This window comes from Lepeophtheirus salmonis, chromosome 1 (assembly GCF_016086655.4).
Source record: "Lepeophtheirus salmonis chromosome 1, UVic_Lsal_1.4, whole genome shotgun sequence".
Classification (NCBI taxonomy): Eukaryota; Metazoa; Arthropoda; class Copepoda; order Siphonostomatoida; family Caligidae; genus Lepeophtheirus; species Lepeophtheirus salmonis.
Genome location: NC_052131.2, coordinates 28,786,565 through 28,812,504, shown reverse-complemented (window position 1 = coordinate 28,812,504; position 25,940 = coordinate 28,786,565). Strand labels below are relative to the sequence as shown.

At 31.3% G+C, this 25,940-nt stretch overlaps 3 protein-coding genes and 1 long non-coding RNA gene across 4 annotated transcripts in view; 2 read left to right on the top strand and 2 right to left on the bottom strand.

The window, feature by feature from the left end:
• The window catches only part of LOC121117966 (XK-related protein 6), a 492,224-nt gene extending 490,776 nt beyond the window's left edge, over positions 1 to 1,448 (top strand). Inside the window, exons 3-4 of the mRNA XM_040712510.2 lie at positions 43 to 290; positions 367 to 1,448. Of these exons, the coding sequence (XP_040568444.1) occupies positions 43 to 290; positions 367 to 959 (841 nt within the window). The 3' untranslated portion in view covers positions 960 to 1,448. The remainder of the gene's footprint in view (positions 1 to 42; positions 291 to 366) is intronic.
• On the bottom strand, positions 1,445 to 3,070 carry LOC121117957 (uncharacterized). Its single transcript, XM_040712499.2, has 3 exons — positions 3,054 to 3,070; positions 2,473 to 2,964; positions 1,445 to 2,402 (listed from the first exon to the last, which is right to left on the bottom strand). Exons 2-3 carry the CDS (start codon positions 2,945 to 2,947, stop codon positions 1,540 to 1,542), a joined length of 1,338 nt encoding a protein of 445 aa, XP_040568433.1. The 5' UTR covers positions 2,948 to 2,964; positions 3,054 to 3,070; the 3' UTR covers positions 1,445 to 1,539.
• Positions 3,071 to 10,713: 7,643 nt separating this feature from the next.
• On the bottom strand, positions 10,714 to 11,476 carry LOC139906199 (uncharacterized). The gene is made up of 2 exons (XR_011781560.1): positions 11,302 to 11,476; positions 10,714 to 11,196 (listed from the first exon to the last, which is right to left on the bottom strand). It is a non-coding gene; the product is annotated as an uncharacterized lncRNA (long non-coding RNA).
• A 3,081-nt stretch (positions 11,477 to 14,557) lies between these two features.
• Positions 14,558 to 25,940, top strand: part of LOC121117945 (unconventional myosin-Ia-like) — a 30,767-nt gene continuing 19,384 nt past the window's right edge. Inside the window, 2 exon segments of the mRNA XM_071890575.1 lie at positions 14,558 to 14,757; positions 15,931 to 17,731. Coding sequence (XP_071746676.1) covers positions 16,003 to 17,731 — 1,729 coding nt within the window. The 5' untranslated portion in view covers positions 14,558 to 14,757; positions 15,931 to 16,002.

Sequence of the window (25,940 nt, the reverse complement as noted above, 5' to 3'; positions counted from 1 at the left end):
TGTCTTGATCACTAATGTTTTTTGTTTTTTTCATTCATATAGGTCATTAAGGTATACCTTTCCCAACAAAAACAACATCAATGTTGGTGGAAGCATTTTTCAATTCCTATGGCATTTTCTTTCAATAACTGCGAGAGTTTTGGCATTAAGCTTGTTTGCCTCTATATATCCTATGTGGATTGGTCCGGTATGTGGAGCTCATTGGATCATTATGGCATCTTGGGTTATATTTCAAAGAACAGAAGCATGCCGCACACCATGTGAAGAGTTCCTCTTTGCTATAGTACTTGGTAATATTTGAGGCCTATTTGACTTATTAGTACATAATTTCGTTTTATAACTATTTTTTTACTAATTTATTTACAGGTGCTATCTATATATTCAGTTTCTTCAATGCCAAAGAAGAGCGTACTCGTTTTAAGTATCTTATATACTACGGCTTTTGTTTTTTAGAAAATGCTGCACTAATTGTAATATGGTTTCTGCGATCTTCTCCTAATAATTGGTACTACTATCCTGGAATCATTGGACACTACTTTTCCTTCTTTGGTGGTGTAATGTTCATGATAGTCTATTACAGTTGGTTTCATCCCACTGGAATTGATCTTTCATTCCTTAAATTAGCAAGAAGACAATCAAAGCCGAAAAAATGTATGTCCTCTCACAACTTGCCTTTGACTACATTACCTCCAATTTCTAAGGATTATTATGAAAAAAATCTAAAGTCCTTCAATGTTGACATTAACAATTACAGCAATAATAAAACATCTAAGCCAATTAGTGCTTCATCTAGATGTCTCAGTTCGCCTATCTTAGACGATGTCTCCCAAGAAAGTAAGCTTAATAATAAGCGAAGTACTGTTCGTAGATCTTCTAGTGCTCCGTCCTCGAGATCTCCAATTTTATATCATGTAGAAGCTCGAAGATTAAAGGATATGGCTGGAAGATTTCGAGTTTGAGCTATATTGGCTATAAAAAATCATTTCTTCCTGTTAACATTCTTCAACAAATGCCAGAAAACTGAACAATATGGTTATGAATTTCATAAAATGACATTTCTTCCTCATTGTATTTTTTTTTTTTTTTTTTTTTTTTTTTTAGATTATCTTAATTTTTAAGTGGGTATAGTAACTATTATTTAAAAATTATATATAATTCATGTAAAAAGGTCCATTTACATTTTACATAGTAAATATAATATGTATTAAATACTTTTTAGACTTATAGTATTATAACTTATTACTTATTTATTTTACATTTTTATATTATATAAAAATATGTCCTGTGTATTATTTATTGTATAAATATTTGAATATTTGATTTTAAACTTTATGTGCAAACTTCTATAGTAAACTTAAATATGCTTCAACATGATATCTATTCATTAGTTATTATATTTTGATATATTGGGACTTAAACGAAGAAATAAAATTATTTCAATAAATAAATTCAAGGCATTTTATTATACATAAATAGTGGAAATGCTAGAAACAGAAATATTAATACAAAAACAAATTAAAACAATGAATTTATTAGCAGTTAATAAATAGAACCCTTCTTCTTAAATATTTCCTCCGGACAAACATTTTTTGTCTGAGCTACAGTAATAATATTAGCAACTCGAAGAGTTCTTGGATCTTCTTTAGTCAATTGATCACAGGATAATCTCTCAACAAATTCCTTAATATTATCATCGATACAATGGCGATCAATGAAAGAATCAAAATTATCATTAACACATTTGCAGGTGGGATCTATTTCACTTATAATTGTTGTTCGAATCTTTGTTTCAATTCGACATGGATCATCATTTGGTACTCCAAAGATTGAAAGATCTTGTAACGGATCCCCTCCTGCTCTTCCTATTCCTGTAAAATAACATCGATGCTGGCAGTCTGGAGTTTCACGTTCTACTGTGTATAAATGTTTTGTTAATGCTTTAGGTGCCATAACATTGCATGGGTCCATGGAAATGATATATTCTAACTTTTTTTCAATTATAATTCGACGACAAATTTTACATAGCTTTTTTGGTGGAGTGGGGAGAGAGATAGAACAGTCATTTGACCCTTTAAAAAAAGCATTATATGTGTGACTTGATTTGCAGTTTGTAAGATTAAGGGAAGATATTAATAAAGGAGAATGCAGATCCTCGGATGACCTGATATGAGGCGTAAACACACTTTGATTATTTAAAGATCTTATATCCGAACATTCAGGCTCATTTCCCACTTTTTTAGGATATATTGTCATACTCATATCATCATCAGGTTGAATGGTACTATTAAGTTGTTCATTATTACTACTATAATATGTACCCGAATTCCACTCTTGTGATCCTGGACATAGCTTGTTTGACGACAAAGACACATTGAGGTTACACTTATTCTCCATATGTGGAACTATATTTAAGAGAAAAGAAGAGGGGCGATTTAATCTTAGTTGTTTTTCAAACTTTATTTAAAATTTTACCACTTTCGATAATTAAGGAGCCACATGAGGGTGATGATTCTAATAATTTCTCATATAAATCAAATGTTGAGCCTTTAGAGACTGAGAAATGAGAAGTTGTACAGCTTTGAAGGTCTACAGAATTCATCAAATGCTGATAAGATGCATCTAAGATTAAACTATTCAAATTACTTCCACATTTATTTTCTTCAATGGCTGCCTTCTGGTTCGTCTCTTCTTCACATTTCACAGTATCTGGCAACATCATAGCACTCCATGACCTTGTGATTTTATATTGAGGATCACACATTTGAAAATTCATGGAACTTTCACTCCGTCTGTATCTAACTTGAGTTTTAGTAGATACTGTCGTTACCTTTACTTTACCATCGACATTTTTTGGAATTGGAACATTTAAATTAATTATGGGATGACTTTCCTGGAGAGAGCCTTCTTGACTGCACACATTCATTTTGGTCGAATTACATAAATCCATAATTTTAAAACCGAACTCTTATTGAACAAATAACCGGAAAAAAAATATAAATATTTAATGAGAATTTTCAATTTCAAAGAATATAATTAGAATATATTTATAATACAAACGTGTAAATTGATCTATAATTTGTCACCAAAAATAGAACAAAGTAGGATGTCTTATTGAAATGAATTTCATTCCAATAATTTATAAATCTTTTATCTAGAATCATAAGTAAGTTTCATGTTTTTGAATTCTTATTCAAGCTACTCTAAGTTCAAGTCAATTTCCAAATCACATAATGTATATTTCGTAGGGGGAAAGCGGGGTTAATTAGCGTACGGGGTAAGATGCCACTCTGCAATTTCTAGCAAGTTTCTACGATTGCATAACTTTAAACATATTTTGTAGAATAATCAACTATTAGTACTGCAATAGCCAAGGCTCTGTAACAGGGTGACAATATTTTTTTTTTTTGTTCATAATTACAAATTTGTAATATCACTTTGATTAAGATGAGGCTGATAAATTTCTTGTTTACTTTCTATATATATTTTAAGTCTTTAGTTTTATTATTTATTAGGATACATATTTTTGGTTAAATCAAATTTTGTTTCAATTATTGAAATACAAAACGAAAGAAATGATTTGGCATATAGTTAAAGACTAATTTGATCTTATATTTTCTCAAATTTTTGAGCTATAGGTATATATATCAGTTGTATGAATTTGAAGAATAATTTATCTTTTTATTGAGTCGATTAGCAATGGGTCATATAGTTTATTTTTTAAATTTTATTTAGTTCAGTCTCCCAATAAACTGGGAAATGACTTTATTTTCTGAATATCCGGAATGATATCCATATATTTTTTTACTCGCAAATCTGATAGTGATATGTTGTGTACAAACTGCAACTCAAAGAAGAAAATTGATGAAAATTTTAAAATTAATAATTTAGAGTATTTGCGATGAGGATAATGCAATAATATAATATTTGATAGATGGTTCAAGACCCCCCAATATTTATCATGTACATAAAAATTAATTTATATAAGTAATTGTATTACGGTGTTGATAATTTTTGGAGACCAAATCAAGCATTGGGCTTCTCAGAAAGTGCCAAAACCTGGTTTGAGACTTTGAGATGATGATCTCAAGGAAAAAATGCTAGATTTAAGTTTGGAGTGCCTATGGGTTGGAGAACACCAAATAATGATTTATATTACTGCTATTTCTGCCTTGTTAATATGAAAGCTTTCAATAAGATTAACAAGAAATATTTGGAATACCCAAGTAAACTTTCAGCTCTTCTCCAGGTTAACCATAACCATAGTGAAGAAATCTCTACCAATATGTTCGTGTTCCAAAAAATGATGTAACATATCTCTTTCGATTTGAAAATAGTTTACTTTCTTTTGGACAATCAAGGAGGGTACATAAAATACAGGGCATTAGAGCTACATCAAAGCATTGGGTGAAAAAAGTTTTTAGTTGCCTTTTTTAATAAAAAAATGACGTTCGTCTTAAAATTATTTTTTTCTTAAAAATATATTTTCTCATTTGACTAGAATTACCTTTTTTTAGGAAATTTTTTAATTAATTTTTTCAATCAAGCGTGAGGCTTATTGGATGTGAGGCCCCACTGCGATCAGCCCTGCTATTTAATGTCAGATTTGATTAGGCTTAGAGATTGAGTGGGAAAATGAACGGCGTTCACGCTTTCCGTTCATTTTTGAACGTATGAACTGGCTCAGACGTTGTGTTGAGTGACTAAGGAAACTCTAACATCTTATTTATACATTAACATTCATATAACTGTCTACAGATGTTTTTCATCGTGTTTTATATCACATTCATATTTGTCTCAAAATCAATTAACGACCCCCATGCTATTGGAAACCACTACCCTATATGATCACTAAATTTCATCAAATTCTGTGGAGGTTAGGTAAAAATTGCCAATATTTAAGATAAAGGTATAATTGGTGGAATTTTCCATCTCTAATTTTGGATCTTAAATGCATTATTTTCATGAAGCTTACATATTATATATACATATTTTTAAGAAATGAAAGTAAGCTGAAAATGTAATGCAAAAAATACACGCCGGCCTTTCCTACAATATGATGCAGGCAGCAAGTCTTCTATTGGAACGATGTCTTTATATATATGTGATATAGAATGTATTATGTATCTTGGGTCGACTTAAACATGTACAATGTTCATAAATATTTATGTAAAAGTTAGAGACAGTTGTTTTATTCAATTACTCATTGTGTCGTTTATACTACTATGCGTGTAAAAGCATGGGTTCTAATAAAGGAGAATCTTTAAACGGTTCTGCCTCCACTAATTTGTTTGATTTGTCTAGTGGTAAGACCTTTTCATTTATTTCAATTCTGTAAAGTGCTATCAAATCATTATTGTTATTACCACTCATTTATAACCTAAGTAGACGGTATTCAATCTACTAACTTATTAGCTATTCTCAACCGGGCTCCACGTTGTATTCTCTATGGCTTCGAGAGGTCATCAAGAAATGTTATTTCCTTAAAAAAGTAATCAAAAATTCATAGAAAAAATAATGCTAGACCTAAATATTTGGCTAAAGTAAGTTGTTCACTTCTCCCCACCCCACTAAAAACCGTTTTTTTAGTGATTAAAAGATTGGGAATCATTGACTTTGAAAGTAAGTCTTCCTGGAGAACTACTACGCTCATAAACTATCTATATGATTTTCAATTTGAACTTCAAAAAATAAATATAGAATACAAATATTTTTTTTTGTAACTTAAAAAGCACATAAATGTGGCCCGTCAATAGAAGAACAAGTTTGCTTTGATTTTTCTTAAAAGTGAGCCTCAATTATGTCCCTAAACTTAAATTTTCGATTTAATTATTTTGATTAACAGCACATAAAGGTCGTGCAAAAAAATTCCCTGAACATTCATAGAAAAAGTATATTCTATTTGTTAGGTCATATTGGAGCTTAAAAAAGTATCATATATAAAAAGAAGGCTTAAATATTAACAGGTGTATACATATTTATAAAGTAAAACAATAGATTGCGGATTTCTCCTTTTCTTGATTTTGTTTGAGATTGTTTTTCTGTTGACGCACCACATACAAGGTGTGTTCAAAAAGTAATGTGAATTTTCAAATTTTGAAGGCTAGTTACATTTGGTATATTCGATTTTTTAATTTTTTTTTATGTTAGTACACTCCCCACGAATATATTTAGTTTGTTTATGAGAGACATAACGGTTAGAAGTATTTTTCGTGTTCGGCGATTTTGCTATTGAACAAAGGATTTGCATCAAATTTTCCGTAAAAAAATAAATTTAGTGCTTCAAAAGACATAAAATGTTGATAGTGGCATACCTTGAAACTGTTCTGAATCAAAAAATTGTTTATAAGTAATACAAACTCTTCAAAGATAGGCGGGAAGATGCCAATGAAGAGCCTCCCTTTTGGAATTTTTGATCACTCTTTTTTTTCGACTGCCGTGGTGTAGTGCATCAGGAGTTCTTACCAAATGGTTGTACAGTCAATAAAAAGTATTATCTTGATGTTATGCACTGCTTGCGAAAAGCTATACGAAGAAAACGTCCAGCAATTCGTGGCTTTTCCATCACGATAATGCCCCTGCTCACTCATCTTTGAAAGATTTTTTGACCAAATCAACACCAAAATCTTTCGTTAGTCACTATATTCACCAAATTTGGTCCCATGTGACTTTTTCTTGTTCACAAACCTAGAAACGGAAATTTGCAACGATTGAGGAGATAAAGACTGCAACTCTGGAAGAACTCAAGGCTACACCAAAAAGCGCTTATGATAATTGCATTGAGCAAAGGAAAAAGCGTAGGCACAAGTTTATTGTATCTGAGGGGGACTACATTGAAGGAGATAGCATAAACATTGATGAATAAATATATATATATTTTTTTCATAAAATACAAAGCCACCTTACTTTTTGAACACAACTCGTATAAAAAACGGATATAAAATTCTTGATCAAATTTATAATAAAAAAAATTTAAAACAACACATTTTTAAATCGTATAGTTTTAAATATGAAAATTGTTGGTTGTCGTCATTTTCTGAAATATTGCTGCAATATTTTAATAAATACTTTTAGTTTTCACGTATTTCTTAGGTTTTTTAAAATAATTCATTCCTAATCTTATGAATTCTTACTTGTAGCAGATTGTTGAATTTTTGAATCGTCTGAAAATGTATATTGTTTCTGGGTTCTAAGCATTTTGATTTGATTTTAATAATTAATAATTTTTTAAATTTTTTTTTATTTTTTTATTTTGATGGATAAGTTTGTATAGAGTTTTATTTAAAGTATGTACAAAATTCATTTCCTTGTTTATTAAAATATATCGCAAATAGAAGAATGATATAACACGTCGTTACCTTTATTGTAAAGAAAAAATAGCCCAAAATTCAGTTGGTAGTAAGCCTATTAATCCCAATTAAGGATTTATTATTCAATTATTGTTATTGGTAATTATTTAACACTTTAACAAAAGCGGACTCTAATTCGAGCAATCAAAGTTCAGAACACTTTTAAGGGAAAAAGAAACCAAAACTTCAAGGGCTGACAACAAAATACAAACGAAAAACCGAGGGCTATTCCTTTCCAAAAAAAATGTTCCTTTTTACATTTAAATTGCATTTTCTCATAAATCGGCAATTCCTCATAAAATATTTGCCCACATTTGAAATTAACATACTGATTATTTTCATACTTCAAAGTTGGCTCAATACTATAAAAATGCTACAAATTAAAAAAAATCAAATCAAACAGAACATTAAGCAAAGCCAGATTTGATATTTAAATTAATAATAATAGATGTGGATCGACATAGCTAAATGAACAACGCACACAGGATACATTATTCTCTTTAATTCAATATTGGTAAGATCGATTCACAGTCACTCCTAGGGAAGAAAATATACATGATATACTCGTATATGGACTTCAAAGACAATTCTTACGCCCGAAAAATAATTTTTTTACAACTACTCAATCCGTGTAAATCCAAAATTCAGACTAATTAAAAGGAAATCAATGTTTACCTAATGTTTATTCATAAACCACTTTGTTCATTTTTCATATAATTTTTAGCGACGTTTTAGCCTCTCCTCCTCTCAAATAGAAAATAAAATGCAGGGTCCTTCCATTACCTTTTTTTCTATATAATAATATATTAATATAGAGAAAAAATATTCCTTCATGTTTCTAAAACGACCTTATTTAAAGGAAATGTCACTCTTATAACTTTACTAGCCTAAAACCTCCTCCCCCTATGTGTTCTTACGGTTTGTGAATGTCACCTTAATTTTTGTTTTTTGAAAAAAAGTAAAATACTTGTGTTACTAAAGATATTAAAGTAAGAACCAAGCTTTCACTATTTTTGTAGATTGTAGACTGTAGGTATTTTTCAACTTTGTTTGAGCCTACTAAGGCTGCAATTTAACACGCTATCAATGAACTTATATTGTAGATAATAAGTATTACCTCTTTATAAATATACAATTTACATATATCAAAGGTTACATTATTTTTTTTTTTAGAAAAAGTATAAAAATTAGAGGAATTAGATAGTTGCTAAAGGGAAATAATGAACCTTATAAATAATTTATATGTAAAAATAATATCAAATATGTATTAGTAGAATGAGAATGAATCTCGAAACCTTTCTCCAAAAAAAGAAAGAAAGAAATAGTCCTAGTTGATAGTTGGCCAATTCTTTGCCACTATAATTCTTCATATATACTTATTAATAGAGATAATTCAAGTTAAAACAATTAAAGTACAGAACACTTATAAGGGGTATGAGTTGTAAAAATATCGACAATTCATAAAAAGTACTGTTTACATTTTTATATTGATTTGTGATTTTTTAAAATAACACTTGCCTCTTGTTTAAGAACTAAATCAACAACAATGCTGCCAATATGCCGTCATTTTCTGCCTACTATGCAAATTTGTAGTAGCCTTGAAATTGTTCTTTAAACATATTGATATATTTATACGTTTAGAACACTGATGTGTGAGAAGACAGAAAAATTGACAGTTGACGATAAAAACAATAAACGGTAAATACTTAATTACTGTTACTTATCAAAAACTATCATAATACTGTCATCTAAAAATATAATAAAAAAATGGAAGACCAATCGGAACTTGGGAATTTTTAAAATAAATTTCAAAACACGTAACCCTTCGTTCATGGGGAAACTTTATAAGCTTTATGTCCTCTTAATGTACAGATCTAAGATATGGAATCCTTCCAGAAACTATTTGATTCAGTCATTGGAAAAAGTACAAGTAAGGATGTTTCCTTCATTGTGAGATAACGACGACTATCCTTGCAATAATATAAGATTTTGCCTCACATCTATTTATCATAGATATAACATTTAAGATCTAATCATACTCCACATAATTTTAAAGAAAAGATAAACTTATTTCCCTAGATACTAAACAAAGGCTACCTCTTCCACAAAACTAAATTCTCTCATCACAACACCATCTACCTCCTAAAATCAAATAAAGACATTTTCAAGCATAGTTTTTATAATAGATCAGCAATTCTTTCGAGTTCCACACCTCTATTTATTTGTCAGGGAAGTGAGGCTCACCTCTAGCGATTTCTACTTAATTTTAATTTTTTATCTGACTTTATATATATATACTATTTACATTTTGGGCTTGTTTTTATATACTTTTACGATTTAAATTTCTTAATATTCCTACGTTATATATATTACTTTTACTAACAATAATATTTTGATACTTTACTTGTACTAACTATAAGTCGACCGTTAAGGGTTTTACTATTCCTGGGGGTTGAAATTTATAAATGTTTATGGATATGAACGTGGAATTTGTATACGCTTGAGTCTTTAGCAATGATCAGGAATTCTTAATATTACAAAAGATCTATTAGACGAAATAAATGAATATTTTAGAAACACTTTATTTTTGGTTGATGGTATTATGCTAGTTTTTGACAGGTATTGGTAATTAAGTATTTATCCTAGGAAAGTAATTACGTATTAACTTAGAAAGTTCATCAGCAGTCCTAACCCCAAAAATAGTACATTCGTATGATAATAGGCGGCAGGGGTTCTATCATCGTTTTTGCCAAGTTGTAGGATATTTATGTATATATTCCAATAATCAATTTCCTTGACTAGGGTCATTATCCTTTTTTTATTTGTCCTTTGTTCTCATTCTGATAAACACGCAACAACTCTAAATACAAGACATTTAGGAAAAATAAATATGTATTTTTGTAAATCGTTACAGTGTACTAAAAAAATAAATTTCCTTCGATATTGACAAGGAAAAGGTGCATGCAAATATCTTATTCATATTTTGACTCTGTAAAAATATATTTGATAGATTATGTTTAAGTAATGAATTTATGCTTGATGAAATAATGAAATGAGAGTAGGTATAACACCTCATAATTCTTTGGAAAATAAATATTAGCAAAATAAATGTAAAATTTTGCAATAAATGAATCAAATAATCTAAGTGCGTTAACAACACGTTCTTTCTTCTAGGTATATGAAATAAATTCTTATTTTCATTCATTAAATATGTAGATAGGTAAATACTAGGGTTTCTCATTTCCCGGGAAATTGTCGTTGAGCAGGATCCCGTTAGTAAATAATAAATACAGTGTAATTCTTACCTTTTATATATTCTGATTTATCATGTTCCCCCTTTTATCATAATCCCTAAATAGTGCACTGGTTGTTTTTCAGAGCCGAGGGAATAGGCTGAGTTTCCGGTAAGACCAGGACTCTCTCGCCCTCAAGATTTATTATTTGAACATATACGTTATATATACTTAGTATGTAAACAAGTACAATTTGGCACACAAAAATACAATTAAAACTCCCCCAATGCCCGAGGGTCCAGCTTTTTTAATTCGTAATCTGATTCAACCTTTAAAAAAACAAACATTAAATAGTAAGGGATGAACAAGCTAATATTTGGTGGATTATATAAGGGTTATGATTGACGATGACCCACCCAGAAGCAATCTTTTATATAGCAAATCATTGGAGATTTGCCTCGGCTCTGGCAACAAGACTCGGCATATTTGTAATGTATCATACAGGTCACTAAAGTGGCTGAGTGGCCTTTTCTATGACTTCATAGGGAAGAAAATATGGCGCCCCAGCAGTTTGGATCTTAATATGATGGATTATTTTTTCTCGGGATACGTTGAATCTGAAATAAATCGAATATATCATGCCATCAAGTACTTTCGGTTTGCGTTCATCAAGGAGACAATGCCCAACATGCCAAGAAACTACATTGTCAACCCCTTCTTACCTTTCAGTACCCGGGTCCAGGCTTTGATTGATACTGGAGAAGAATATACCTAATGAGCTCATTTTCAATATTCATATGCACAATTCAAGCCATTTTTCAAGTAAATATGCGAAAATTGTAGTCTCAGTTATAATTTTAAGATTTCTCATAAACGCGCTGATCCGATCTTGACACCCTATATAATTAATTAAAGCTTATATATATTATGAAATAACTAAATGTGGGACTTCCTGAAAATTTCTCATAGGTGTAAAATCCCAATAAATCCTGGAAGATAGGATCCTTGGGAGATAACCCCTAGTATACATAGTATATAAAACTTTTTAATGTGACGTGAGCATTGTTGATGTGGGCCATCTTGGAGACCTAAAAAACTAAGTTTTATAAGAATACAAATCAATTTTGTGATTAATATAAAGGAAATTGTTGAAACATTAAGATATTATTTGGATATCAAAATTGTAGTTACAAATAAGAGGAATAAACCCTGTAACTATACCAATTGAAAACGTACTCAAAACGTACGTAACCTGCTTTTATGTATAGATGGAGAGGTTGCAATGTTTATTTTCGCTTATAATTTTCTAAGTAATAATTTGGTAGGAAAATGATTTCATTGATGAATGATTGAGATTTGTTTATACTCAAATATACGAATACAAATTTATTAATTTCAATATATATTATTCCACATCAAATTATCAAAATAAGATAATTTTGACCACTTCAGAATTGGATGAAATTTACTATACATTTGACCCGTTAACACAAAAGCAAGTTGGAATGATCAACAATTTATTGTAACTAATCCTTTGTAGGAAGATTATATTAACATTAAGAGACATCAAATGTTAAAGGGGTCAAGGTCACATAAAAGGTGATTTAAAAAAATAAATAAGGTTATAGGTTATATAAGTTAACAGTAAGAGGCATTAAGTTTTGTGAGCTCAAGGTCGTACAAAATCTTAGAAAGCAAAATTGAACCTCAATTTTTGAGAGATACACAAAGTATTAAAAACCCAAAATCAAGCCTAACTTTTAAACAACTTTAAACACATAACTCAAATGAATTGTAATTTTTAGGTAAAAATATTTTGTGCTATACCGAAATGCTCATTTTAGTTTTTAATATACAATAAAATAACATGTTTAAATGTGAATACATATATAGAATTTGTTTAGCTATCCTTATTTACTCATTGAAGCAATTAAAAGAAAATATTAATGGTATTTCTTTTTTAAGTACCTAAAATATAGATATTTATGATATGTCTAGGTACCTACAACTTACAAGTACGTGTATGTTTCTAATTGTAAGACTCAAAAATGAAAAAGAGTATGTACTATTTTATTGTTTTCAAATTTACATATCTGAATAATAGATCGTTATCATTGTGATGCCTTGAACTGTTTAACTATTTTTGACTATTAAAATTAATTTATATATAAGTATATGGAATAAATTTCTCTAAATACTAATCATTTTTTTATTTCTCGACTTATTAATGGGGGAAAAGTCCCAGTGATACTAGTTCAAGTAATGTCCAAAGTTTTTAACCTTTGATCATAATTCCAGTTCTATTTGCTGTAATATTTTATTGAAAACAATCAGTCTTTATCTCCAGAGTCCATAAATTTGAGGCTTAAAGTTTTTCTCCAGTCCAGTATCAATTACTTATAAAAGGATCAAAAGTAATGACTGGCAGCCGAATGTCAATGGTTACATAGGATAATATTTATTGATTGTTAATATTGTGCTACTCATTTTGATTCAAATGAGGGGCTTTTACCCATAAAATGTGGATTGAAAAGCATACTACTATATATCCACTAAAAAAATTGAGATTATTATGAAAATGTTTGTTAAAAAAAGGATTTCATGTCCAATAATGTCTTAGATTTCGAGCTTACGTGAAATCTGCAGTCTTCTTCGAGTATTTTTTTCTTTTGCTGTTTCCATCAGTTGTCTTTTTCTGATTTAAAGTAACTAATTCTACGTTACGTCTAAATTATAAACCATATTAAAGCACATTAGTTTGTCCGAAGGTACCATTGCATGGCAAAACTTTACTCATCTACCAGTAGGAGTTTTCCTTTAAATCTTTTGCTTTTCATTTGAAAGAGTCGAAATTTAGAAGGAACAAAAAAACTCGTCGTGATGAGTCATCGTTCATATTTTATACTAAATTTGAGTCAAATTGAGTATGTCCTCTATAAAAGTTACTTTCTTTGAATCCAATAAAAACAATTAAAATGATTCTTAAGGACTCTAGTCTTAGCTTTCAAACACAAGTCAAGCCTGGAGTCTTCAAAATATAATAATACATTGAGATATAAGTGCTCCAACATATGAGTTTTTAAAGATACGAGGTGTATTTCGTGAAAAAATTGGTACTAAAATACGAGCTGTTCGAGAGTTAGCAATGGGAAACGAAAGGAGGATAGCTAATGTTTAGAACCGACGACTGCGGCCCAGTCCACTCCCGTAACACTTTTGAGTCTTTAACGAAGGTAAAATCGATCATTCGTGACATTCTTGAAGGTGGTTTTCCTTTCGAAACTAGAGATAATTGCTTTACCTTTAAAAAAAAAGAAAAAAGAAGATTTCTGCCCAAGAACGAACTAAACATTACGTACTCTGATTTTGAATTCCATTCTCTCGTTATTACAGAGGTTGTTAACTCCAATTATAAGTTTTTTGGATACAACCAAGCTTACAATTATCTGATCATCATCTACCAACCCAATTCCCCTTCTTTGGGGTATTTCATAGAAGCTTTAACTTTTATATAATTTGATTCTATCTCACACAGACCCTATCTCTCTTTATACATTGGCTATGAATTTTTTTATAGCAGATAAATACAAAAGAAGGGGGTAGGAAACACTCTACATCATTAATCACTTTCATTTTCCTCCACTTTACCTCATAAAATGTCTTCACTGTACATAAATATAACATAGATTAACAAAAATATATTCTTGGCTTAAAAAAAAAAAAAAAAAAAAAAAAAAACAAAACAAGAAAAAGACGAAAATATTTATGAATTGATTATGTATGTATTTCAGACAATAATAAGCAGCAAGAACAATTCTTGGATAAATAAGAGTAGAAAGCAGGAGTGATCGTGAATAAGATAGAAGAAAGCGACATTTACCTGTCTGGGCGGAAGGACGATCCTCCTTAGCTTGAGCACATTCTACATAGTCCCTCCTTCTGTATTTTTTTACTACGAGACGATTACTACTACATATTATTTAATGAATATCACCCGAATAAAAAAACAACACGTCAGTAAATAATACAACCTTCACGAATTAAGGAAAACATTATCTTTCAAAAAAAAAAAAAAAACCTCAACAAAAATTACAACTTTAGTGCTTCCTTTACATGTCCACAGAACTACATTAATGTTAGACTGTCACTCTTATTGGTGTAAAGATTTGCATACTCTCGTAAGACAGATCCCTTCCTTCCTTCTTCTTCTTTAATCTACCAAAGAAAAGAAAACCTTTTAGAAATTTATTTTTTATACCCTGATTAACAAATTGAATATAATTACTACAAAATCATCAATATTCAATTCTCCTTAATACCACATCCCCAGTGAACTATTTCGGCAAATTTATTAACAATCATTATCTATGTTGTACGTAGAAATTAAGAAAATTGAACATTGTTGTTCATAGGTGGCCATAATAGAAAAAAGAGTACAGTTCCCTCTCTCTAGATTATAACATTTTAGTAGTAAATTAATAGGCCAGCACTTGCTTTCATTTTACTGGACTTTTTAACTTAATGTAATAATGTATTTCACCTTCACCACAACATACGAGATATGTGGGACTGTCCTTCCTTTTTTAAATATATGTACCTCTAATTGTCAAATCAATTTGCTTGCTCTACAACTCGGCTTCTAATCATACAATAAATCCATTTATTTTTGTCTAATATATTTTCTATTTACTACTTCTAATACTAATACATCATCATCATAAACGAAAAGAAAAAAAAATGGGCGCGCCAGTAGTAAATAACATAATATTATCGTAAGGGCTTTCTTAAATGGTGTACATAACAAATCCCTGTACAGTGTACATCCATGTTGTATAGTACAAATAGAGTGAAGTTTATCCTCTCTAAATAATCAATTTCCTTTTGAAATAATTATTTTTTAAAATACAGTTTTGCATTGGAGAAGGGAAGAGGGAGACACATATAGAGGGTGAAACAGACAGAAGGAAAGGGAGGGAGAGGTTATAACAACATGTTACTTATGCCATAGATTGTATATTGTACATAGGTTTAATATGTCTATGAATATCTATGTATGTAGTACATAGGTTTAATATGTCTATGAATATCTATGTATGTAGTACATACTCTCTTACCCTCTCTCCCTACTTTTTTCGTTCGAAAAAGACTCAAGTCACTATTGTTTTATGATTATACGAACATCATTTAATACTATTAAACAGTATAGGGTATCTTTCGGTTGTATCATGTATTTTTAGTCCCTTCCTCTATTGCTCTCCATATATATCTATATATTTTCTCCCTTTCATTCTTCTTTTCTTCTGCTTTTATCTGAAAAAGTCATTTCTCTTTCTTTTCTTATGCTAAAGAAGAAGATGTGTAGAGAAGAAGAAAGAGAAATTTAGAAGACATGACGGCCAAGTTGGTTGTTGAGGCTTGAAAAAATGGGTGGTCGAAGAAAGAAAAGACTAGAGCAGCAGCGAAAGAAAATATTGTCTGACAATTGTTGTCAGGAAACCGATGGAGCGGGGCTAACATCGTGTGTGGCTCAGAGTTGTAAGGAAATTTCAAGTGAATCTAATACTAACAAACAAAGTGTTGGAGGAGAAGAAAAACATGAATCTAAGTTAGTCAGAGGAGTATCAGAAGACGGAGTCAATGAAGAGGACTCATGGAGAGACATGGCAAATAATAATGCCGATTCAAATTGGACTCGGCCACCGATAAAGGCGATTCAACTCCAAGAAAATAAATCAACAAGCGACAAAGAGGAGCAAGATAATGAAGAAAATGTTGGCTGCTGTTCCTCTTCTCGTGTTCCCCTTTATCAACCTCCGGGGCCTTGGTCAGATAAACCAAGAGTGGAAAACAACTCTGTAGTTGTAGATTTCGGAAAAGTGGTACGAGTTCTTCGTGGACCCCCTTCCTCCTGTTCTTCGTGTTCTCCTTCCTCCAAAGTAGTGGAAGAAGATCCTCTTATGTTTGCTACTTTTGTAGCTCCTTTTCGACAATATCCCTCAGAAACAGTTATCTCTAGATCCTCTTCTTCGTTTCCTTCAAGGAATTCATCTGTTCAACCCACTCACAGTTCAGATAATGAAGACACGGCCGGAAATCTTCCTCCTCCACCACCCGTCAATGCAATACAGTCAAGAGCTAATAGTAGTGATACTTCTTTGTATAACTCACCACCACCTGTGGAAGAATGGCCTCTTCCTCCAGTTCCACCTGGTAATGAAGAAGATATTGAGGATGAAGAGGATGATTTTGAAATATCTAGGCAGGAACTAGATGATCAAGTACATTATGAACGAATGACATTTATATCCGGATCATCGGCCAATGAGGAAGAAGATGATGATGACGACGACGAGCAGGAGAAAGGCCAATTAAATCCGCCTAAGATACCGCCTCATCGAGTTGAAGTTCCAATCTGGGACTCATCAGATAGACTATCATCTAACACTGGAACTGTGCGTCGTAAAGGGAAAAGAGAACGAAACCGAACCTTGGTCAATAACAGTAATAACTACAACGCTATCAACAACAATAGCAGTAGTTGTGGTGCTGTCCATAGTAATAACATTGAAGGTGCTAGTAAAAACAACAAAAATAATAACAATAGCTCATCCAATGATAACCCCAACGCCTCTGTTGTTACCCTCATTAATCGTCGAAATCAGTCCCTGAAACATCCATCATCACGGGAATCCCTAGATAATTTATCAGAATCCTCAGCTTCATTTCATGAAAATGATGCACGCGTCGTAATGACATCAGTGGTGCCTAGTGTCTGTGAACAAGTTCGGGATAGAAATGTGACCGTTAGAGAGTCTTGGCAATCATCAGGTAGTGAATATCAAGGATCCGTTGCGTCAGGAGGCACCAGTAGCATAACAGACCCTTCATCATTGACACCTCAACCCTCGTCAAGTATCGTCAAGCTCCCACAAGTACCACTTTTCAATCGATCCAGGAATCCAAATATGATGATTAATTCATCTAATAAGTCACTCTCAAGATCCTCTGTCGAAGGAAGAGGACCTAATATAATGCATCGGCTTCAAAGATATGACTCAGAGTCCACATCAGGATGCTCCAGCCGAGCTAGGAGTCGTGCTGAAAGTACCCCCCTCTCTTCGTGTAAGCGTTCAAGAGATGCTACTCCCGAAGGTAAGAGCCATCAAATTATTTTATGTTTTTCTATTCTAAAAGAGAAAGAGATAAATTACAAAATTCTCTTAATTTGTACTAGTTTAAAATTATCATAATTTTTGACATTTTTTTATTAAAAAAACTGTATCGTCAATTGTAAAGAAAAAAAAACAGAGAAATGAAAATGCATGGCTTTCTAATTTTTTAAAGAAGAGTATACATGTATACGAGTATATGTATAAATAAATCTCTTACGCTTTTCTTCCTTACATATTATATAGAAAATGTAAGCAAGAATTGCAAATACAACAATTTAGTTGTTATAAAGGTCAACAATATGTGATAGTTGATTCTGACCTTGTATTAAATTCATTAATTAAATGTACATTTAATATAATTCAGATAATACAATTATGACACACATGAGGTCAGTATGGCTTCCAAAAGGAAGAACAGAAAATATACTCTAATAGTCATAATAGAATTTATTCTTTCATAATTGTTACTTGTCAACACAAAAACAGGCAATAATGATTTTTCTCCAAATTGAGATTGGATTACATTTATATCAATAAATTGAACTGTTTAATACTTTAGAAGCATTCCTACAAATTACACTTAAAGTTCTTATAAATAATCAAAAATTAATCAATTCTATAGATTTGAAAGAGGCCATGTACAAACTTAATCAAACCCCATTAATCAAATGAAGTTTCTATCAATATTAAAAAGCGTGGGGGAAGTCAAACATCATTCGTACACGCGTTATGGTATAACCTTGTATTTCTATTAACCTTGCTATTAATTAAAAGCATAGTTATTTTAAAACAAAAGTACATAACAATAATCATTTACGAAGGATAAGTATATCTTATATATTTTTTATCGAGGTTACGTGAATCCTGAGCATAATTCATATAAATAGTTTTTGTTTACTTTTATTTCAACCATCTTGTCTCCTTTTCCTTTTTAGTCTCTTTAGTTATAACTAGTAATGTAAATAGGGTGTGCTTATTAGCTTGATTGACCATTCGTTTGTGATCATAAAAAACAGAGAGCAACCATGTGCATTTGTTGCAGAGTTATAATTGTAAGTCCTTGTTGGACTCATTTGAAATGGAGATCGGCATCAGAGTAATTCTTGCCCTTTGTCCTTGTTTATTTCCTTCTCCACCTTATTCCTTAATATAGCGGATTGTAGCTGATATAATGAAACGTCATGACAGCTAAGCTGCTCTCCTCCAAAACATTCTTCAATTTGTCAGAGTAACTACGTTAATCTTCGGTTTCTTTTTTTTAACATTCGCAAAATAAACACGATTTTCATAAATAGTTATGGCCTTGAAATGAACTCGAATGGCAATCGTGTACTCGAACTGGATTCCATTTTTTTTTCATAGACTTAGCCTGAACTTGGATTTGTGAGCAACAATTTGAGGCTCTACTTTTACTTGCACTATAAGGACTTTTTCCCACCTCTGGTTTATGCTTTATTCAAGACTAGTGGAAGTATTGGGCATTATTCGGAGATATTAGGCGTCGATGAGCAGACAAAGATACATACAAAATTTGTTTATTAATATAAATATGTACTCCCTTTTCTTTTCTTTTTTAAGATGACGTGCTGAGCTCTAGCTACATACACTCTTTGCTAAATTGTTATTTCTTAGATCAAATAGTCATGCAGTTCTAAGATATTAAGCGCTTACTAAAAAATTAATCCTCTACAGACCAAAAGTCAGACAAATCTTGTTCTATTAATGTAGATCAAGGGATGCAAACCTATGGCATGCGTGCCATTGCTGGCACGAAGAGGCATTTTCACTAGCACGCGCTACGCTGGACCAGCATAAGGGAAATTTCAGACTGACAGCAAGATACTCCAATGGTACTCGCTCGCTCCTGTTGTGACGAAATGGGATATGACATATGTACGTCGTCTTAAGTTAAGACTAGACTGATATTTATTCATGAAAAAGCAAACGTTTATATACGTTATTTACAGGATTAAAGAAAAGGAAAACTTCCTTGTCAAACGGTCTGCACTAACACACAGCCAGTTTAGATACTTGCTAGAGGAAATGGACAGTGCATACACAGATCTCCCTCTCTACTCGGCAGTGAGATAGCTGAGCTGCCAAAAAGTTCCCAAGCGCTTTGTAAGCTGTATCGATGCCATCAAGGCGTTTCCACTTCCTGTTACTTCCAATACTTGAGGGAGTGGTCCTCAAAACGGAACGTGAGCACCACTGAAATAGTCAAATACAGACGTTTGAGGACTGCCAATTCCGAGGCATGTTTACAATTGAAAGTGACAAACTATGAACCCCAGATAAGAAAACTCAGCCAAGTAAAGAAAGGAGAGGGATCACACTGACTGTTAGTAAGATTAATCGTGGTATATATCATCAGCTTACAGTGTTAAGTTGCTGTTTATTGAAATAGAATGTTGTGGCTGTTTGATATGGTTACATGCCTAGGCCTCCAATAATAACAATAAAATTGTAGTATAATGTTAGACATGTATCGTTAAGATATAAGTAGTAATAAAAAAAAATTATAATCGTTATATTTGTAAGTCACATTTTCTATGCAAAATAAAGTTCCAAATTAGAACATATTCCCTTAGTTTATTTGTTGTTGTTTTTTACCATTTGTTGATAGTGGCACACTCGTTGATTATAAATTTTGAAGTTGGCACTCAATGTCTAAAAGGTTGGCTACCATTGATGTAGATGAACAACTTTTAGAATGATGACGTTACTTTAAGTGCTCCATTTTTGGATTTGCATCATTTTTGAGTATCTCTACACTTAATTCCAGTGACATAAATATTTATATGAGATATAGAACTGTCTTCATATATGACTATTAGTGTTATGTTGGTCCTTAGTAGGGTTGTTGGAATCGTTGAAAAAGAACGAATTTGATTGGGTGAAAGAGATTATATAAAAAAAGGAATGAAACACGTTGGTACCCTAGCATCTTCTAAACAACTTTTCCTCAGTATTGTACTAATCATTACCAAAGCAACTTTCCTTTACTGCTCTCTCACGTGCATTATCATCATGCCAAAGAAAACGTGCCTTTTTTCATGGGTTTCTAACAACGGAGGTACTGATGTGTGGAATTATGATTCGGAAAATAAAAGTATATCTTACCGTTTTTGCAGGTTTGTCGTACACCTCTCGTTCTTTATAGCAAGTAATCCGCCACTCCAATACTTCCCATCACATCAACAACTTAAAAGTCTTCCAGAAACACAAGATTCAAGGAAACGAAGGATAATTAAACGGTTCATCATTCAATTTGCACGTAACAAAGTTATTTGTGTCGTGTAACATCTCTTTTAATGTTCTGAATCATCCCAATTTCTCCAAGTATATTGAAAAATATACTGGAAAAACTTCTCCAGGTCTATGGGTCGTTAACAAATAGGTTGGGGAAATATGTCGAGGAGTTTTGAATAGAATAAAAGAAGAGGTGGAAGAAAACAATATTTTCGTTGCACTAGATGAGGCAAGAGATCATCGAGGGAGGTCAATGACGGCATCTTTGATTGGCCCTTTGGACGGACATTTCTATGGGAGACCTTACCTAATTGACTTGATTGATATTGAGATTGCAAACGCAAAAAAATGTAAAGAACATCGTCATATGCTCAGTTTATAAGTTATTGAGAGAAGATTTTTTCCCGTGTATACTTCAAGCTTTCATCACTGATGCCGTCTCGAATTGTCTCAAAGCAGGAGAAGATCTTCGAAAAAAATTCTCAGAATTGATTCACATTACATGTATTGCTCATGGATTACATAGAGTTGCAGATATGGTTCAACAAAAGTTTCCTCTAACGAACGAACTTATCTACAATGTGAAGAAGATGTTTTTGAATTCTGGAAGAAGAAAGAGAGTATTTACTGCTTCGTACGAAATTCCCCCTCGCTCCATCACCAATTACAACAAGATAGGGAACTTGGTTAAAATCAATGGAATACTACTTCCATTACTTTGACGTCTTCAGAGAATATTTAAACAGCCTTGATGAAGATTTGACAGCAACCAGAAGAGCACAAGGAGTAATTAATAATGATTCCGTAAGAGAAGAAGTCATATTTATACAGGAAAATTTTCATCAAATACCTTTGGCAATAACTGCGCTTAAGGAAAGATTGCCTGTTCTTACCAGCCTAACCATAGTAGAAAATCTGACTCAAGATTTGAAGGAAGAGCCATTCAAGACCAGGTTAAAAGAAGTGCTTCAAAAGAATCCTCTCTACACAAAACTAAAGGAACTCTCAACAAGTGAAAACCTCGTATACAAAAATACTCCAATTGTCAATTGTGATGGTGAGAGAGTCTTTAGTATGATGAATATCATCAATACGAAAAGGAGGTCCAAACCATGTATTAAGAAATTGAGGGAATTGTTGATCATGCTGTAAAGTTGTATTATTTACATAAAATAATTCAAAAAATAATAGTAAGTCATAGTATACCTTATTGAACATTTTTCTCCAAATCATTTAAATAATCCTATAATAATAATTATAATTTTAATTGAATTTTGTTATTTTTTGTGTTGAACTATTCTTTTTTGAGGCATATGGTTTTCTTTTCTTAGTTTTATTAATTTCACTATTCTATTCATTTTTAAAGTTTTTCATATAAATATTAAACATAGTGCTATAAATTTTGGAAATATAACAGTTTAAGTTATTACCGCAAATATTAAACATAAATTTAATATTATCGAAAAACTCACAGTTTTTATGATAATTAATTTCTATCATACATACAAATATATCTTTTTAATTAGCACAGTTTAAAAATATTGCTCTAGCGTCTGTATTTTGTGCAATTGCTTCATATAGATTCCAGGAAACGATAAACAAGGCTTCCTCAATTTACCATATTTATGAAAGAATCTTTGACTGTTTGAGACTTATCATCCATAAATCCTTCTTCAAAATTAATATTAGGAAATTCTTTAAGTGAACAAAATTTGGATTGATAAAAGTTGCATGACACAGATTTCATGAGGTTTCGAGCTACATACCCACACATAAAAAATAATGAATTTCCATAGGTTTAAAGAAGTTTCTGAGTAAGCTCTATAAAAGCGAAAGTTGAGTGTTTCACACCAATGAAAGTTTCCCTCGAAAGTCTTGGTTTTTACTTAACTCCCACCTCTTTATCCAATCTTCAAAAATTGGATTTGTTCATCGTCCAGACATTGTATGGGATTTTGAAGGTTATCCCTTTTACTACAGGCAGTGACCGGTGATCTCACATTCAATATGTTCCAATAATTACAAATCAGCCTTAGGAAAGGGATTGTTTCAAGAAAATGGGGATGGATTTTAGAGTACCTATATCTCCAGGGTATCAATAGCACTATGATGAAACAGAGAATCAGCTAACTTGACATTAGTTTTTTTATTGCACATGGACGGAGCACTTTATCAGTCAATGTGTGAACATATTTAATTGACTTTCTGACTTCAATGTTGTATAGAGACTCAAGATGTTCAAACTTTGCATATTCAATTTTCAATACCACGGAATTTAGGACATTCCAAAATTCTTCTATTGACGAAATTATTGTATAAGTTCTTAAAATTATGGTTTGAATCAAAAAAAGGAATTTTTTTCCAAGATTCTCCTTCTGAAAAGTGAATGTAATAGCTCAATGGCGAACCGGAAATTAATTCTTCGAATATAAATTTACAGTTTGCACTGTAGTTGTCGACAAGTGTACCAATTACTCGGAATCCAGCTTTATTTACAGTTTGTAGAACAAGATCATAATATTGTTTTAATATTATGGAGTTGAGTTGCATTTGAAGTTGCATGTAAAGAGTTTGTCTAGGTATTTCCCACCAACAAGGAATAATGCCATATTTTAATTTTCAAATTGTCAACTTTGAACCTTTTTGCTTCGTTATTCGGAAATTTTGATTTAATAACATTTAAGGACCAAATTTTAATTCTATTAAATGATTGGGATAAATTTTTCTAATCTCTTAGAGTTATCCTTTTCGCACAGGGACTCTATTGAGATCTTTCAGATATTGATGGAACGTAATTTTGCCCTCCGTTTCATCCAGGACTTTGGATCTTCCTTTTTTAAGACGATACCCAGACCGACATCCAGGAACTGAGCACCTACTTGGCACTTTCTTCGTTAGCTCCACAAAATAATCTTTTTATAAGCTCAAGGGATGAAAACAAGTTGCAATTTGCCCAAATTTATAGTAGCGTTCTTCTTTTATAACTATTTACACTTTAAATTTTTTAGCCCAAAATACAAGTTAAAAGAATAAAATCTCCTTATCTCTCGCTCCACATAAATAACGTACTCCTGGATCAGTCCTAAAAACTTATAAAATTTGGTCCTGATGTCACTCGTCTTTCTTTATTCTTTTATTTAATCAGTTCGAGTACTGACAATCCTACAGATCGACGGTTCAAGGACTGATATTACCTGTCCTAAGATTAGACTGTACCGAATAATTAAGGTCCAATACAACACTAATGATGATGTTAAAATATAGATAGACCATTTTCTCCTTTTCTCGATTATTGTTCAATATTGTTTTTGTGTTGACTAACCACATAGTATTGTATGATATAAATACTGACTTAAATAATAATTGTATGCATAGATGATACCTGGAACGAGTTCTTTGACGTGTCTATATATGGAACAAATATTTTATATTTGGATTATATGAAAAAGTGCTTTTCAAAGAAGCACTATCTAAATATAGTGTACGAGTATATGTTATAAACTTATAACTACCTTCGTCTCCCTACCTACGAAGATATAAACTTCAAAAACAGTTTTTATTGAGACCTCTCCACCTCTTTCTTCGTAATCCTTTTCACACTTTCCTCCTCTTTCTCTCTTTCGTTACTTCCTTTAATGAAGTATACATTCATATAGGTAGGTGGGTACATATAATATTATGTATATAATAATCAAGTATACAAATAAGAGTGATGATGGAATAGAATATATTATTATTATATGATATTCACAAGATAAGAAAAAAATGATATAACAAAGAAAATTACATCATTTTCCCGAGAAATCATTTTTTTTAAATAGTATATGTAATATACATTATAACCTCTTACTGTGAAACGTGCATTAGAAAGTACCATTTTATGGTTAATATTTTTATCTCCCTCCACAAAGACGTTTTCTAATGGGATCTATCAAAAAACAGAGTTTGGCTAAGTTTTGAGGCTGCAAACCATTAGTAGTATAATAATAGTATTTTTGATTCAAAATTGGTTTTATTTTTTTCTTAACCAAAACAGTCCAACATGATCATTATCAATTAATTAATAAATAAGATATACTTTGTTTAATTAATAAAGATTCAAAATTGGTCATTTTTATGGATTTTGTGTTTTTTCAAATACAGGATGCGGCAACATAACCTCATTTATTTTTATAATGCATGATAAATCAGATTTGGAAGTAGTTGCGGGCTTGGCGTGGTTAAATTCTAGAAGCGAAATTCTAAAGTTTTCTTTGAAATACAGTCAATCATTATCATGCCTCGGATTAGTGAGGAACAGGTGTTTGCTGTCGAAAATAAATATTGGCAAACAATTATTTGGTAGAAATTTTTATAAAATTAAACTCATTGCAATTTATTTCTTGAGTTTTTATTGGTACGATTTATGAAAATCAGTTAATTGCTTTAATTTCTAATATCCAACTAACATTTTTTTATATTTATTTCTATAAATCGTTATTTGTTAAATTATTTAAACGCAAATAACTTCATGGTTAATGGTATTAAAGAGCTGAAATTGAAATTATCAAACCCGGTGTAATGAAAGACTTCTGAATTGGTGCGATTTATCCTAATCAAGTAATTGGAACCGAATTTATTTAGAAAATATCAACATTTAAGAGTTCTGCAGAATTGACTAAAATGAATTAATTATCAACGACTATAAAATAAAAGATATTATTTGCACCTTTTTGTATAAAATACAAAAACAGGTATTAAATACATACTAAAGTTCGGTTGATTCAGTGTATGGGCAAAGTGGGACGTCACTTATATTCCAAAACTTATAATGTGTATTATTATTATGAAACAAAAATAAAACTTTTCTGATTTTAAAACTTTTTTTGGAAAAAGGAAGTTATGTTACACCACCTTTTATGATGCTATGAGTAGAAAATTATAACTGTTACATTTTT

Bases quoted from the DNA above. Each gene is read 5' to 3' on its own strand.
- LOC121117957 (XM_040712499.2), bottom strand. From the start codon at position 2,947: ATGGATTTATGTAATTCGACCAAAATGAATGTGTGCAGTCAAGAAGGC. The intron at 2,403-2,472 runs GTAAAATTTTAA...TCTTAAATATAG, and splicing joins CTCCTTAATTATCGAAAGTG to TTCCACATATGGAGAATAAG.